The sequence below is a fragment of the Daucus carota genome, chromosome 8, assembly GCF_001625215.2.
Source record: "Daucus carota subsp. sativus chromosome 8, DH1 v3.0, whole genome shotgun sequence".
NCBI classification, from domain to species: domain Eukaryota; kingdom Viridiplantae; phylum Streptophyta; class Magnoliopsida; order Apiales; family Apiaceae; genus Daucus; species Daucus carota.
The window spans coordinates 16,461,542-16,478,650 of record NC_030388.2 but is presented as its reverse complement, the minus strand read 5'-3'; the positions used below and the strand labels follow the sequence as shown (position 1 = coordinate 16,478,650).

The 17,109-nt window shown below is 35.8% G+C and overlaps 1 protein-coding gene across 1 annotated transcript; it reads right to left on the bottom strand.

Annotated features, from left to right (window-relative positions):
• Nucleotides 1–10,669: 10,669 nt before the first annotated feature.
• On the bottom strand, nucleotides 10,670–16,158 carry LOC108198009 (clathrin light chain 2-like). Its single transcript, XM_017365789.2, has 3 exons — nucleotides 15,696–16,158; nucleotides 11,492–11,645; nucleotides 10,670–11,387 (listed from the first exon to the last, which is right to left on the bottom strand). Exons 1-3 carry the CDS (start codon nucleotides 16,043–16,045, stop codon nucleotides 10,971–10,973), a joined length of 921 nt encoding a protein of 306 aa, XP_017221278.1. The 5' UTR covers nucleotides 16,046–16,158; the 3' UTR covers nucleotides 10,670–10,970.
• Between the last annotated feature and the right edge of the window lie 951 nt (nucleotides 16,159–17,109).

Sequence of the window (17,109 nt, the reverse complement as noted above, 5' to 3'; positions counted from 1 at the left end):
TCTTCATTGCATTCAGATGGAGACTTTTTATAATGGTCTCAATGCTCAAACAAAGATGGTGGTGGATGCATCAGCAAATGGGGCTCTTCTCTCTAAGTCCTATAATCAGGCTTATGAAATTCTTGAGACAATTGCTACCAACAACTATCAGTGGCCATCTTCTAGAGCTCAAACAGGTAAAAAGGTAGCTGGAATCTATGATGTGGACTCTATAACTTCGATGAAGGCTCAACTAGCATCTATGGAGCATATGCTCAAGAATCTGAGCATGGGCAATAATCAATCTAAGGAGCAATCTCTCAGTTCACAGATTAATCAAACCAAGAATGTTTCTTGTGTATTTTGCGGTGAGGCTCATACTTATGATAGTTGTCCTTCAAATCCAGAATCTGTCTTTTACATGGGAAATCAAAATAAGGGTGGCCCTTACTCGAATACTTACAATCAGTCATGGAGGCAACATCCTAATTTTTCTTGGAGCAATCAAGGGGCAAATTCTGGAACTTCAAATGGCAACGTAAAGTCCAATTTTCCACCCGGATTTTCTCAACAAGCACCTCAGTCTAATTCACTTGAAAATATGTTGAAGGAGTACATCATCAAGAATGAAGCTAGTAGATCTCAAACTGAAGCTCTGGTCCAAAGTCAAGCGGCATCCTTAAGAAACTTGGAGAATCAAGTTGGGCAACTAGCTAATGAGCTAAGGAATCGACCACATGGCACTCTCCCTAGTGATACCGAAAAGCCTAAGGGTGTTGGGAATGAGCATTGTAAAGCCATGACATTGAAAAGCGGAAAGGTTTTGGGGAACACTGCTACTGATGCGAAACAAGATGAGTCTGTTGAACCGAGTGGCGATGAGGAAAATTCTGCAGGTAAGGAAATCGAGAATGACAAGGTATCTCCACCAAGGTCTTCTTCTGAGAAATCAAATATTCAGCTACAACCTCCATTTCCTCAACGTTTTCAAAAGCAAAAACAGGATGTTCAGTTCAAGAAATTTCTTGATGTTTTGAAGCAGCTTCACATTAATATTCCACTTGTAGAGGCTCTTGAGCAGATGCCTAATTACGTGAAATTCATGAAGGACATTCTTACGAAGAAGAGAAGGTTGGGCGAGTTTGAAACTGTAGCTTTAACAAAGGAGTGTAGCTCATTCTTGCAACATAAATTGCCTACGAAGATGAAAGATCCAGGGAGTTTCACTATTCCTTGCACTATTGGTGACTCTTATTGTGGGATGGCATTATGTGATTTGGGGGCTAGCATAAACTTGATGCCTATGTCGGTGTTCAGAAAATTGGGGATTGGAGAAGTTCGGCCTACTACTGTCACTCTTCAACTAGCTGATCGATCTCTTGCTCATCCAGAGGGAAAGATTGAAGATGTTCTGGTCAAGGTAGACAAGTTCATATTTCCTGCTGATTTCATCGTGTTGGACTATGAAGCTGATCGAGAAGTTCCCATAATCTTGGGAAGACCGTTTCTTGCTACAGGAAGAACTCTAATCGATGTGCAAAACGGAGAGCTAACTATGAGGGTTCAAGATGAAAAGGTGACTTTCAATGTCTTCAAAGCAATGAAATATTCTGATGATGTAGAAGATTGCTCAGCTATCACCATATTTGATGAGCTAATTTCTGATAAATTAGACTCTAATTCTTCTCATGATCCTCTGGAGCAATTAATATTGAATGTTTCTCAAGAAGAAGATGACAATGTTGAACTCTTAGCTTGGTTGGAAGCTAATTCACAAGTTACTAGAACTAGGGGACGCTTTGAGTCATTGGATCTGTCATCAAGGGAGTTCAAGACTCCTAAGCCATCAATTGATGAACCACCAGAGTTAGAACTAAAAGCTCTTCCTTCTCATTTGAAATATGCTTATTTGGGACCTTCTTCCACTTTGCCTGTTATTATCTCTGCTGAATTATCTGTTACTCAAGAAGAGAAATTGGTAGAGCTTCTAAAGAATCACAAGAAAGCTATTGGGTGGAGTATCGCAGATATCAAAGGTATTAGCCCTTCTATTTGCATGCATAAAATCTTATTGGAAGATGGTGCCAAAGGTTCAATTGAAGGCCAGCGCAGATTGAATCCTATTATGAAAGAAGTGGTGAAGAAAGAGGTAATTAAGTGGTTAGATGCTGGAATTATTTATCCGATCTCGGATAGTGCATGGGTGAGTCCAGTTCAGTGTGTGCCTAAGAAGGGTGGAATCACGGTGATAAAAAATGAAAACAATGAGTTGATCCCTACGAGAACAGTCACCGGTTGGAGAATTTGCATTGATTATCGGAAGCTGAACAAAGCCACTAGAAAAGACCACTTTCCATTGCCCTTTGTTGATCAGATGTTAGATAGACTGGCTGGACGAGAGTATTATTGTTTTCTTGATGGGTACTCTGGCTATAATCAGATAACAGTTGCTCCCGAAGATCAACACAAGACTACTTTCACTTGTCCTTATGGTACTTTTGCCTTCAGAAGGGTGTCATTCGGGCTATGTAATGCCCCTCCGACTTTTCAAAGATGTATGATGGCTATCTTCTCAGACATGGTTGGTGACTTTTTAGAGGTATTCATGGATGATTTCTCAGTATTTGGGGATTCTTTTGATAATTGTCTTTCTAACTTGGGGAAGGTTTTAGAGCGATGTGAATACACCAATCTTGTACTCAATTGGGAAAAATGTCACTTTATGGTGAAGGAAGGAATTGTGTTGGGACATAAAGTTTCAAGGAAGGGAATTGAAGTTGATAAGGCGAAAATTGAAGTGATTGAGAAGTTACCTCCTCCTTCCTCTGTGAAGAGCATTCGAAGTTTTCTCGGGCATGCAGGTTTCTACAGACGGTTTATTCAAGACTTCTCCAAAATTTCTAAGCCTCTTTGCAAGTTATTGGAGAATGATACTCCCTTTCAGTTTGACGAGGCATGCATAAAGGCTTTTGAGGAGTTAAAGCGAAGGTTGATTTCTGCACCTATTATCATTGCACCAGATTGGAGCTTGCCATTTGAATTGATGTGTGATGCTAGTGATTATGCCGTGGGAGCAGTCATGGGTCAAAGAAAGAACAAGGTATTTCATCCTATATACTATGCAAGTCGTACTTTGACAGGAGCTCAATTGAATTACACGGTGACTGAAAAGGAGCTTCTTGCGGTGGTATTTGCCTTTGACAAATTTCGTTCTTATCTAGTGGGCACAAAAGTGATTGTCTTCACTGACCATTCAGCAATTAAGTATTTAATTGCAAAGAAGGATGCAAAGCCTCGGTTAATTCGTTGGGTGCTTCTACTTCAAGAGTTTGATATCGATATACAAGATAGAAAAGGTGTGGAAAATCAAGTGGCTGACCATTTATCGAGAATGGAGTACATTGATGAATCTTCCTCGATGATTCCTATCAAAGAGACATTTCCGGATGAGCAAATGTTTAAGGTACAACTCTCTGATTTTACACCATGGTATGCTGATTTCGCTAATTATCTGGCTACGGGATTGATGCCACCAAATTTATCTAGCCAACAGCGGAAGAAATTCTTACATGACATGAAATCTTACTTTTGGGATGAGCCTTATTTGTTTAAACAGGGTGCTGATCAGATGATAAGAAGATGTGTTCCTGACTATGAGGTAGAAGATATTCTTTTCCACTGCCATTCATCTCCTTCTGGTGGACATTTTGGTGGACAACGCACAGCTGCAAAGGTATTGCAATCTGGTTTCTTTTGGCCTTCTTTATTTAAGGATGCGCATGCCTATGCTGTCAGATGTGATCGTTGTCAAAGGGTTGGAAATATATCAAGAAGGAATGAGATGCCTTTGACAAATATTCTTGAGGTAGAGTTGTTTGATGTGTGGGGAATTGATTTCATGGGCCCGTTTCCTCCCTCTTTCAATAATGAATACATCTTAGTGGCTGTTGATTATGTCTCTAAATGGGTGGAAGCTGCTGTCTATCCCACTAATGATGCCAAAGTTGTTGTCAAGTTCTTGGACAAACACATCTTCACTCGCTTTGGAACTCCCCGAGCAATCATCAGTGATGAAGGTACACACTTTGTGAATAAATTGTTGTTCAATACGTTGGCTAAGTATAATGTGAGACACAAAGTGGCTACAGCCTATCATCCTCAAACTAATGGGCAAGCTGAGTTGTCCAATAGAGAAATCAAGGGTATTCTTCAAAAGGTTGTGAATCCGAACCGGAAGGACTGGTCTACAAGATTGGATGAGGCTCTTTGGGCTTATCGTACTGCATATAAAACTCCGTTGGGTATGTCTCCATATCGCTTAGTCTTTGGGAAGGCGTGTCATTTACCAGTTGAGCTTGAACATAAAGCTTATTGGGCTCTGAAAAATTTAAATTTTGACATGCAACTGGCCGGTGAAAAGAGAAAGTTACAGCTTGATGAGTTAGATGAACTCAGATACTTCTCTTATGAGAATGCTAAGCTCTACAAGGAGAAGACAAAGAAATGGCATGATAAGGGCATTCAATCTCGAGTGTTTGAAGTGGGGCAACAAGTCTTATTATTTAACTCGAGGCTAAAATTATTTCCCGGTAAGTTGAAATCTAGGTGGTCTGGACCCTTCACTATCATCAAAGTGTATCCCTATGGAGCTGTGGAATTGCGTGATAATCAAGGTGGTGAATTTAAAGTAAATGGCCAAAGATTAAAGCATTACTGGGGAGATCAAGTTGCTCGTGAGAAGACATCCGTTGATTTGGTGGAGCCTTGAAAAGAAGGTACGTCTAGCCAAAGACGTTAAAGAAAAGCGCTTCTTGGGAGTAGAGATGGCAAACGGGTCGGTCGAAACGGGTTTTGTAAAAACCAAACCCGAACCCGAATTTATATTGTAAACCCGAACCCGAACCCGAACCCGAAAAAACCCGAACTATGCAACCCGAACCCGAACCCGTCGGGTTTTATTCGGGTTCGGGTTAACCCGAAACCCGAAATATATTATTTTTTAGTAAATATGAAAATTAAAAAATTCAATAGTTTAAAATAAAAATATTACAAATTCTAGAAATTTGAAAGCAAATTACAATCCAAACATTACAAAACCATATGTTCTGCTAAGCTCAATATGCTACCAGTCTACCACATTCCAATATTAACATCACAAATCTTTAAAAAAACACTAAAGCAGAAGTGCAGCACCATATGTAGTCTATTATTAATCGAAAAATGAGCCCTGGGTAATTAGTTTTAGGTGTAAACTACATGTCTACATATGCACTGTATTATTAATACATGTTACTAATATATTAAATATTAATATTAATAATATATATATATATATATATATATACACACGGGTTTCGGGTTGGGTTCGGGTTCGGGTTCGGTTTGAAACGGGTTTCGGGTTTTCGGGTCGGGTTCGAAACGGTATGCCATAAACCCGAACCCGACCCGAAAATAGTTCGGGTTTGAAAATTAAACCCAAACCCGAACCCAAACCCGAAATATTCGGGTTCGGTAAAACCCAATCGGGTCGGTATGGATCGGGTATCCATCGGTTCGGTACAAATTGCCATCTCTACTTGGGAGGCAACCCATGATTTTGTATGGTTAGTAATTTTTATATATATAATATTTTTAGTGTTTTTTTTAGATAGATATATATTAATATTTTTTTAATCCCATATGATGCCTTGATGAAATTTTATGAAGTGTTTCAGGTATTTTTGGAGCTGCAGTAATAATTTACTTAAGACATTTCGTGTCTTATTTAAATTTAGAATTCATGACTTTGAAAGTTTCAGGAGCACACGAGCTGAAAGAAAGAAAGAAAATGTTATTTTCGAGGGGGATCAGTAGGTTTGGAACGGGAGGCAGCATTATCTGCTGCCCGTGCAATTCACACTGTTCAATACTGTTTTTTTACTGCGCTTGTGCTGGGCGTGCTCATTAACGCCGCCCGTGCGGAACCTACTGCCATACACATACTTGAGCTCCTGATGCAAGTTCGTTCAACAGCTTTGTCTCTATAATCCAGACTTTAGTATGGGCCCAGCACTATGTCAGCCCATCCCCTATCGGCCCATCCGGTGTAGGCCCAGCGCACAATCATTGCAATCTAGGTTCGGCCCATTTCTCAGTGACTATTTCGCGTGCCTTTCCTCCGGCCTTAGTCCGTCCATCAGGCCCAGTACCTGACCAGCCCACTACCAGGAGCCCAGTCCATCACATGACACTATTACTTTCTCTTGTATACTCTCGGTTCACACTTCTTCAGCAACCAGTTGAAGAGTAAAACTAAATGTGGGAGTAAGGAATCGAACACATGCCCTCCTTAAGGATAGCTCCAGGATTTAGAGTGGCACAGTTAACCACTACACCACTACACTCGTTCTTATCAAATCTGGATAGCCGTTCTTATCAACGGAACTGTGTGCTGGCTTAACAAGATAATTCAACAACTTTTCAGGGCAGTCTTCTTCTTCATTTTTTTTATATAGAATATTTTTAGTAATAATTATTATATTATATTATATTATATAGTTAATTTATATTATTTTTTATTCATTGAGGACAATGAACCACTTAAGTGTGGGGAGAGGTGTTCAACATATAAAAAAATAAAATTTATTAGTATAATTTTATAAAAATTGTTTTGCCTTGTCTCATATTAGTTGCATTAATTGTTGAGCATATAGATGCATGTTTTTTTAGTAGAACTTATTTTTTTTTATTTTTTTATTTTAATTTTTAGGTGCATTTTCATAATTCCATGAATGTTTGTTATATCGTGTTGACATCCTATGATGATTTATTTTGCATAATGTCTTGGTTAGTAATCCTGATTATATGTGATGTTGTGCATGCTTAGAAGTTGTTTGTGCGGGAATTTTAATTACACTATATAATGCTCTAGAGACAAGATTTTAGGCCAGCTTATTTCTTGAGTGTTAGCTATGAGCCGGGCGTAGAATTTTGATTATTCCCTTTTGAGCTTAGAGTCTATAATTCTTAAGTAAAGGGGAACTTTGGGATATACATGCCTTTCAAAAAAAAAAAATATACAGAAAAAAAAATTGAAAAAAAAAATTATAGTAGCAATAAAAGTTCACGAAAAAAAAATGGTAGTATAATTGACTAGGTTGAGCTCATTAATACTCGAGTAATTAAGTCTGAGGGGACTTTGTGCCTAGTAACCTAAAGCCTTTTATGGTTTGGGATTGCTGACCTAACACTCGTTAAATGGGTATTAGTGCATAAATCTTTAGGGATCTCAACCATTGCACGGTCAAATAAGCCACCTAAATCCCATGTGTGAACAATTTGGTTGGTGAAGTCTTATGGTGGTCGTAACTCATTTACCCTGAGAAGCGTCCTGACCTTAGACCGAGCACATACACACCAAATAATAGGTAGTGAAAAAATAATGTAGGAGAGGCATGGAAGTTCCTTTGTGACCCTAAACGAGAGTTGACTCTAATGTAACAGAGTGTTTAAGCATTATTCTGATTAACGACTTATGATTAAGACTCTGTTGGAGTTTGTTGGTCTCTATTTTGTTTCACTAGAGAGCATGTTGAACACACACGATGCACTCCGCACTTGCAATGAAAGAGTGGCATAACTAATTTGTGAGATAGATGAATACCTTGACTGTTGCATTTTCTGAGGATTATATGTTAACAAGGTTGATACTTACATGATTGAAATTGTGATTTAATTCATTTAGTTTGCATTCATGTATGTTGCATATGTGGGACTTGGCAAGAAAAAAAATGGATTTTGTGGGTATATTCACTATAAACCCTCACGAGACCTTACTCGTCCACTAGAGCTGTCTAGGGGTTTAAAGGGCTTATTGCATATGCCAAATGCAATCGTGATCACCTACGGAAGTGGTACTAGTTATTTTAGGCATAGTTTTTTTTTGTTTTTTCTTTGCCCGAGGACGTGCAAAATGCTAAGTGTGGGGATGTGATAAGCGTGCATTTTATCTTAATATTGTCCCTATATTTTAGTTATTTTGTATTTAATTGGATTTTTATTTAATAAATATTAATGTTTTATTGTAGGATGCAAGGAATTCTAATTAAATATGGATTGGAGTTTAAATAGCAAGACTTGGAGTTTAATTCGAATAAAATTCGGATTTTAAAGCTAGCTGCGCAGCATTCACTGTTTGGGCCATATCTAGAGTTCTAGAAGTCCAAATCAAGCGATTCAAGAGCCCACGCGAAGCTTAGAACAAGGCCTTTAATTCAGAGGTGGACTTGCATTTTTATCCCTGTCTAATCAGCCCAGAATCAGAGTCAAAAAGTCAACTGCGAATTTCCACTTTTGGAATTCTATTCTGATTCTGAAATCTCCTTGTATTTTCATTAATTCATTAAAAATACTTTTAATAGAGATATTACGGTTTGGTATTCAGACCTAATTAGAGAGAGACATCGTACGAGATAGAGAGTGGAGGCTCGAGCAAGAAGAGGAAGCAGAAGCGAGACGGAAGAGATTTCAGCCATTGAAGACATTCAGTGGATTTGTTCCTTCATCTTTTTGTTTAGATTTCTCTCCTTAACTCTTATTATTATGAACATGTTCTCTTCATCTTTGATTGATTTTGAGATTTTGAGTATGAACTAATTGTATAAAGTTGGGATTTTTATGGAACCCTAGCATGAGGATTTTGGTGTTTTGTTAAAGAGTATTGTATGCAATTTCATGGTTTACTCATTCGAGTGTTTTTCATGTTAATACTTGCTATTGTCTGATCAACTCTAGTGGGTTATCGAGTTAATCATAATACTGAGAGGGTTATGATTAATTGACACAAAACTTGAATGGTGCATGATTATATCTTTGATTATAATTTAGTTACGGTATAGACATATATTGTGACCATGCATAGCTTTGTGAATTGATGCTTAATTGGATTCCGAATATTAAATTGGCATAGACATATGTTAGTTTATTTGTAGGAATTATACCATAGTGATTTCGAGAGAAGCCTATGACCATTGAATTCTAGCTAGTAAATTGTGATTTGCCGCAATATTTCGCGACTCTTTTACCGATATTCTTGTGTTAGGGGGAAGTAATTATCCTGACTTATCTTCTCATATTTGAAACTCGTTAAGCTCTTTAGTATAATTTTAGTTTGTTAATTTAGTTTTAATATAAAACCCATCAACAATTTATTGTGTTCGATAACTAGACTGTTAGATATTATTTGTGATTGATACGTTTAAATAGTCCTTGAGGAACGATATCTGGTATTTATTACTATATTACTTGTTTGCGATTGTGTACACTTGCACATTAGTATTTTACGCAACACAGATAGCAATCGGGTCGGTCGAAATTGGTTTCGCAAATATCAAAATTGAACCCAAACTTGAAAAATTTAGGAATCTTAAACCTGAACTTGAAGCATATTACACGAGTAATTATTATTTATTCAACAAATAATATTAAATATATATAAAATATTAAATACAAATATCTTAATTTTGTTTTAATTTTATTATATATTAAATAATAAATATATTATAAAAGATATTATGTATGTATGTATGTATGTATGTATGTATGTATGTATGTGTATATATATATATATATATATATATATTCGGGTTCGGGTTCGAAATGAGTTCCGAGTTTTCAGGTTGGGTTCGAATCAAACCCGATCCTGGCCCGAAAATTATTCGGGTTTAAAAACAATTTTTTATCCGAAACCCTATAATTTGGATTTGGTAAAACACAATCCGCTCGGTACGAGTTAGACTCGGGTCGGGTAGAATTGTAACTGCCCAATACCTCATGAAACAAGAATGTAGTATAACTATCATTATAGTGGATAGTCATTCAAATCTATTTATTTGATTTGACGTATAATTTTGATGTTCTTATTAACATAATGTTTTGTTTGATATATTATTTTAGTTTAATATTGTTTGACATATAATTTCACTTGAATTTTCTTGATATATAATAAACTTAAGTATAAGAGAGTTATGTCTAATATAATTTTTTTCTTCCTACTTTATACTTTATTTGAAAATTCAAATATAATTATTTATTAAATGTATTTGTGAAATAATAATAACAAAATTCAATAAAAATTTGAAGCCCGTGCGCGGAGCGCGGGCAAAAACACTAGTTTAAAAATAATATATAAACCGATTCCTAATAGGTTTCTTAAGTAAATAGAACTATGTATGACTTGATCACTTATAAAAATGTATAGTACTTAGATACGTATGTACATTTTAGACACTAATAATTCTTGAAAGCGAGAGACTTATAAAAAAACCCAAATATTATTTTTTTACAATCACAAACCTTAGCTTACAAATCTCAGCCATCACTATCCACATCACCACCCCAATTTCAAGGAGAAACCGGTCATCACATGTCTTGATTCCAATAACAACCTCAATCTCATTAACTCCTAGATTTCTCCACTAGTATCAATTATATTTAGTGCAGGAATGAGTGGATCTTGAAGGATTATCTATAAGAAGAGGAGTTTGAATATACTCTAGTGTATGGACAAAAAAATTCCCAAACGAATATAAAAAAACAAAATCTAGATACTACCTCCTTAAACATTTAGTTTAGTTTTCCAGATCATAGCCCGGACATTAGAATAGAAAGTGAAAAGAATAAACACCAGTTTTGGCAACATGCCAACAATAAGTGTCGGAAAAATGAGGCAGGATGATTACAAACATGTCAAAAGTACAGGAAAAATGAGGCAGGATGATTACAAACATGTAAAGCACAGGGTACAACGAAACATATATATCAGACTGATGGAAAGCTCAAAGTACTGTATGAATACTATACTACTAAAAAAACAGACTTAAAATTTAAGTAGTCGAACAGATGACACCTTGTCTCATCTTGAACCCGAAGCATACAACTGAAGCAAGTTCAATTTTGGGCATAGCAAATCAAACGCTAAAAGATTTGGCCAGAATAGCATACGGGCTGATCACCTAGCTCGCAAGATTTTCAGCTGCAACCTGAGTTTCTTGGTCAGAGGCATTTGATTCCGCAGAGGCAACATCTTTCACTGGTGCGACAGGCTCGACACCAGCAGTAGCCCCGTTTGCAATTTTCACGTTCTCTCCATCTTTTACATCTTTGGCATCCTTGGCAGGAGCTGGTGGAGGCGGTATCATGTGAGGTGGTGGAGTATGCTTCAGCTTCAATAGCAAGTGACGCATTCTTGAAAGATCAGTAGGTTTCCCAGGTTTGGGGCCCTGTATAACAGTAATAGAAGGTTTCTTGTCTTTATCTTTCTTGCCTCTCTTCTCAATATTTGGAACCTCACGAGGAATAATTTCTCCAATTGTTTTCCAGTATTGTTTGTCAGCCTCTTTATGGAATTTCTCCTGATTAGCCAAGTACAACTATTCCACAGAAATGTGTAAATGTGTTTTGTGACTTCAGTCAAGGAAAACAAAGAAAAGATTAATCAAACAACATACTGATATAAAAACACTACAACTGTTACCTTTTCTTTCTCTCTGTTACTGTCGCGCTTAGCATCAATCTGAACCTTTCTTTTCTCATAGAATATGTTCTTGAATTCTATGGCTTCTTCAATAATTTTGTTGCGTAATTCCTTCTCCCTCTTCTCATTTTCCTCAAGACGAATTGCATTCTCCCTGCAAAATAAACAGAATTAGAAGTATACTAGAAAATGGCATGCCTATTCATCAGATAAATATAATATTCACATCATCTGTAGTTTATAGGCTATAATAGTTTGTATCTGAACATAAGTTCATATCATATATATACTATATTGATAATATTTCTTTTGTGTTATATTTTCGGAGTGGACTGTAATTAATATTTTTTAACGAGGACACTAGATAACACACTTGTATCAAATATACACTCTAAGATTTTTATTAATTTTCATAACGGAAGCACATCCTGCATAACCCTCTGCGCATCCGCCTTTGGTCACAGCAATGTTCATTATAATAACTTTTTATGTTTGTCTATTGCTTTCTGCATACAAGACTACATGTTTTAACACTATACCACTGAACCAAAAGTTGGGGTCACAAAAGTAAATTATTTAAGTGCTCCGAGTGTGACAGGGTATTCATATTTCACAATTAGCAGAAGTTATATACATATAAAAAAGTATAAATGATAATAGTTCCTTAAAGCCAATTTACAAGTCATATAGATGAACATTGTATAAAACTTTGATGCTTCCTAATCAAACAATGGATGCACCGTAGTCCGTAGTATGTAAACCATGTAGAGATGACATACTTTCTATTTTTTTTAATATCATCTACGAACTTGCTTAAATGTTTAGTGAGATACACAGTGACTGAGTGCATGGGTGAGAATTTCTAGACCAATCAAACAAAATAATTTAAAAGTTCTGAGGTTTTTTGGTTGACTATAGTGCTTGGTTGGAGACAGATTAGTAATCATCCCCTTTTGGAAACAGATAGAGAGACCTTTTTTTCAACCATTCGGAACTAATGCCAATACTGGAAATCGGGCAAAAAGCTTACAATGTGTCAAACCTATATTCCTTCAAAATATCTACCAACTAATCTGAAAATTAATATGTAGGAATATAAGCTACATAGGTGCAGACTTAAGTATGGACAACAGCAACAACACTGACCCACGATATTCAAGATTACAACTAAAATGATGCCAATAAACTGCAGAGAGATGGTACATACATATTTACCCTGATATATATCACTTTGTGAAATATACATGATAGCTTTTTGTTATCTAGAAGACTGGATATTTCAACAATATAAAAGCAAATTGTCCAATCAAGGTCCTTTAGAAGTTTGCAGTATGATGCTAATTCTTTTAATGAGCTCCCTGGCCATCAGGGGTGCCCATGAAGGTTCACAGAGACATCTATGTCCTAGCCGTCGAACCGCTGGGATCAAAAATTTTACTCCCACCTACCAGCTACTCCTTTTAGTTGGAAGACGGGTTTAAATACAAGTGTCTTCTAGCTAAAAATAATATCTAGAAGATAATTTCAATTGAAAGTATCTTCCACCTATAAATTTTAGCTGGTGGGTGGGAGCAAAATGTTTAATCCCAATTGCTCCAAAGGTCAAGATATAGATATTTGTATAAAACCTCTGGACAGTGCAGGGACCATCTCCCTTGTTTAAATGTCTAACTATCAATAGATATTTTTTGGAGTTCACGTATTATACATATGTATATGTATACTCCCTCCGTCCCCCTGAGTAGTATACATTGGGGGACGGGGACGCGGCACTGACTTTAATGCTCCTGTAAAGTGTAGTTGTGTAATTTATTTTTAAAATTTTCTTTTTCTGAATTAAAGTTTGGATGTTATATTTTTATTCAGAAAAAGAAAATTTCAAAAAATAAGTTACGGAATTATATTTTATAAGAGCATTGAAATGCGTGTCGAGCAGTTCAAAAGAAACGTATACAATTAAACGGGACAGAGGGAGTATATATTCAGGTATAAGGTGAAGAAAAAGTGCAAATAAGAACCCGTGACAAGGGTTAGTGGTGGAAAATCAGTTCTAGGATCAAAGATATATTTAATTAGGAACAAAAACTATTTAATGGAAAAGTTCCTTCTCAGAGTCTAGTGTGGATGTTGCACAAGGCACACCATAGAGGTACATGCACAAATGCAATTATTTATTTGCATTTTCCTATCATTTATGATTTATATGAAATATGAATTATAAAGGTTATGCTCATTGTGTAACATCTAAATAGACCACATCTTGGTGTATAATTGATCAATTAGTTGGTCATAATTGATCCACTACATCTTATTGCAAGTAGGCCTGTAAATGGACCTGATATCCGATCTGAGCCTATTTAAATGGATATGGATTTGTTTAAAGTTAATCTTCTCAGACAAGAGTGATCCGATTATTTAATGGATCAGATATGGATTTAGGTCGATCCGATCCGTCTATGATCGGATCCAATCAGTGTTGTGAAAAGCGCGCCTAGGCGAGCGCCTAGGCGCAAAGCGAAGCAAAGCGCACCCTTAGCGCCTCATATATGTCGAGGCGAAGCAACTTCAGTGAAGCGCACGCTTTTAGCCTTGAAGCACAAAGCGCGCTTAAGCACGAAGCGGTAGAAAAGCGCGCTTTAGCGAAGCTAAGCGCATAATAAGATATTTAATGTTATTGGGCCACTTTTAAGGCCCAAAAGTACCAACCCATAACAAAAAAAAGAATTTTAAGTACTAACCCATAACAAAAAAAAAGAATTTTAGGCCCAAATAAAAAGTACTAGCCTGGAATTCTGCCTATGAAACATAAATTTTGAATTTTAATATTTAATTTTAGGATGGTTTTTCCCTCTAAAAGTATTATTTAATATATTATAAAGGATACATTAAGTTATTTTTGGCTTAAAGTGTGATTTAATATATTATGAAGTATAAATTATGTTATAAACCTATATACATATATCCTAAATAATAAATAAAAAAAATTGTAAAACATGCGCCTAGCTTCAAAGAAGCGCGCGCCTCGCTTTTGCGCTTTGCGCCTAGGCTTCAGAGAGTTTTGCGCCTCGATGCGCTTAATGCTTTCGATAACACTGGATCCAATCATTATATGTATGTATAAAGTATTATTAATATGATACTTAATACTTATATACTCGATATGCTACTCCCGTCCTATTTTTGGATGCCTATTATAGAATCAAACATTTAAAAATATGTTAGTGGGACATTAACTCTTTCTTAAAATAATAGTTTTGTTTCGACTTAACTTAGTCAAACAAGTAAAATTTTAACCAACATATACACATATTTTATATAGCTATGGAACTTTTAGGTATATATCATTCAGATGAATATTTGATATAAATGGATCAGATATAGATTGACCTTTCAAAAATCTGAAGCTGATCCGATCCAAATCTGAATCCGATAAAATCAAATGGATTAGGATATAGAATTAGGCTAATCCGGTTCGTTTACTGGCCTAGTTGCAAGGAAGGTGACAATCTCTTGGTTAAGCCTTCTGTAACATAGAATGAGACCATAATAATCAAATTGACCTTCTATATTCCTAGGTGTGAGTTGTGACACGAAAATCCTGCATAGCTGTGACCCAAGAATCCTAAAGGAAATAACTAATCGACTGAGAGTAAAAAAGAACTTGCAGATGATTGATAGTTAGCTACGATTTATCTCTGTTTCCATTAATTTCCTAAATCTTATTTCTAAAGTATCATCTATATCAATCCTTCATTTCATGCTAGTAGCTAAATTACTTCAACAAGTCTAAATAACACTTTGTTCCCCCTAACTTCCCACACAATAAATAACAAATTTCGTACGAGACATCAACTAACCAAACAACACCACAATAAGTCAATTGCTCATCAAAATTAATAAAACAGTTAAAAACAACAAAATTATATACACCAATCAAACATGTATGCATATACATCTATAACAAATTCCACAAAACACTATGATCACATGGATCCATATGTAAACTCAACCCACACAAACAATGAAATTATCAACTCCCATCACTTGACAAAATTAAATATAGCACTTACGAAACAAGATCTACAAATATAACTCAAAACGAAAAACATCAGTTATCAGGTTCAATTACTTGTCAAAACTAAACGAAAATCAGATCTACAAAAACAAACGCACACATGTAAATGAAACGAAAGATGTAACAAACCTACGCCACTGGCGCAACGCAGCACCTTCCTCCACCATATCTCCGGGAGGCGGAAGCACCGGTCCATCTCCACTGAATATTCCATCAGCATCCTCTCCTAAATCATACGCTTTTCCATTTCCGTTAGACACCGGCGCCGCTTCGGAGTATCCAGCATTCGGATCGGATCCGAAGCCGAACGGATCGGGACTGGAGACGTGATCGACGGTGACATCATCGTCGGGAAACGCGCCGGAGCCGAATTGCGGCGGAGGAGCGGTGTAAGAGTAGTCGTCGTCGTCGAAGGGGCGAGAGGAGGGGAGAGATGAGTCGTCGGCGTCGAGAGAGTAAGTGTCGAAGGAGGACGACATTGTTGAGGGTGCTTCTCTCTCTAGATTTGGGGGACGTGTTTCTCTCTCTAGATTCTGGGCTGGATCTGTGCTCTGTGTTTCTCGGTGTTGGAAAGTAACGGAAATGAAGCTGCTTTAGAATTTATCTGCTCCAAAAAAACGTGTTTTTTTAGTAGGGAGAGAGCAAGAGAATGGGAAAATAAAATTAAACTTTTGAATATATCACAAAAATCATAAACTTAAATAATGGTGATGATATTGTGTTTTTCAAAAAAAAAAAATGGTGATGATATTGTGCGGTTATTTTTAAATTTAATTGTTATATAAATTATATTTTATCCTTTCTCTTGTTTACGAAAATCAAGAGGAATATAAAAAATAATGGGAATAATAAAGAAAAATGAATTAAGTAATGAAATCCTTCGATATTTAATTTATAAAATGAGTAAAACTACTAAAATCGTGCTACACTATAAATGAGTGAAATAAAATAAAATAGAATGCAACAAAATGGACAAAATGAGTGGGAAAAAAACAAGGGACGGAAGGAACAATTTAAAAATAAAATTGAGTGCATACAAAATTTGTATGAGATTTGGATAGAAAAAAGTATGATAAAAAATGTAATAATCCTCCATAAAATGAAGAATTTAAGTTCGAATTAATAATAATCAAAATGATATATTAGAAAAAACGAAACATTCAATTAAATTCTCTCCGTTTTCATTCCAACCATTCCATTCTCCCATCCCATTCCTATTAATAGGCAATTATTTTCAAGTGAGATCTAAACTTTATTATATATTTATTTCTTAGATATCTAACTAAAAAGATTTCATTATCTCTTTAATGTAGATTTTTAATTTTTTTGACTTATTATAGTTTTGAGTTACCTTCCTTATTTCTTAAGAATCTCTATAATATCTTTTTATATTTATTTTTTAATTATTAGTTTGTTGGCTTTTCTCTTATGTTGGTTTTAATCGATTTTATTATATTTCTTATATATATAAACTTTTTATGTTCTTGTATTTATGTTGTATTTTTTCAGGGTACTTGACATGAATAAAGGACGAAAAGCAAAA

Bases quoted from the DNA above. Each gene is read 5' to 3' on its own strand.
- LOC108198009 (XM_017365789.2), bottom strand. From the start codon at position 16,045: ATGTCGTCCTCCTTCGACACTTACTCTCTCGACGCCGACGACTCATCT. The intron at 11,646-15,695 runs GTTTGTTACATC...TTTATTTTGCAG, and splicing joins GCGTTGCGCCAGTGGCGTAG to GGAGAATGCAATTCGTCTTG. The intron at 11,388-11,491 runs GTAACAGTTGTA...TCTGTGGAATAG, and splicing joins GTAACAGAGAGAAAGAAAAG to TTGTACTTGGCTAATCAGGA.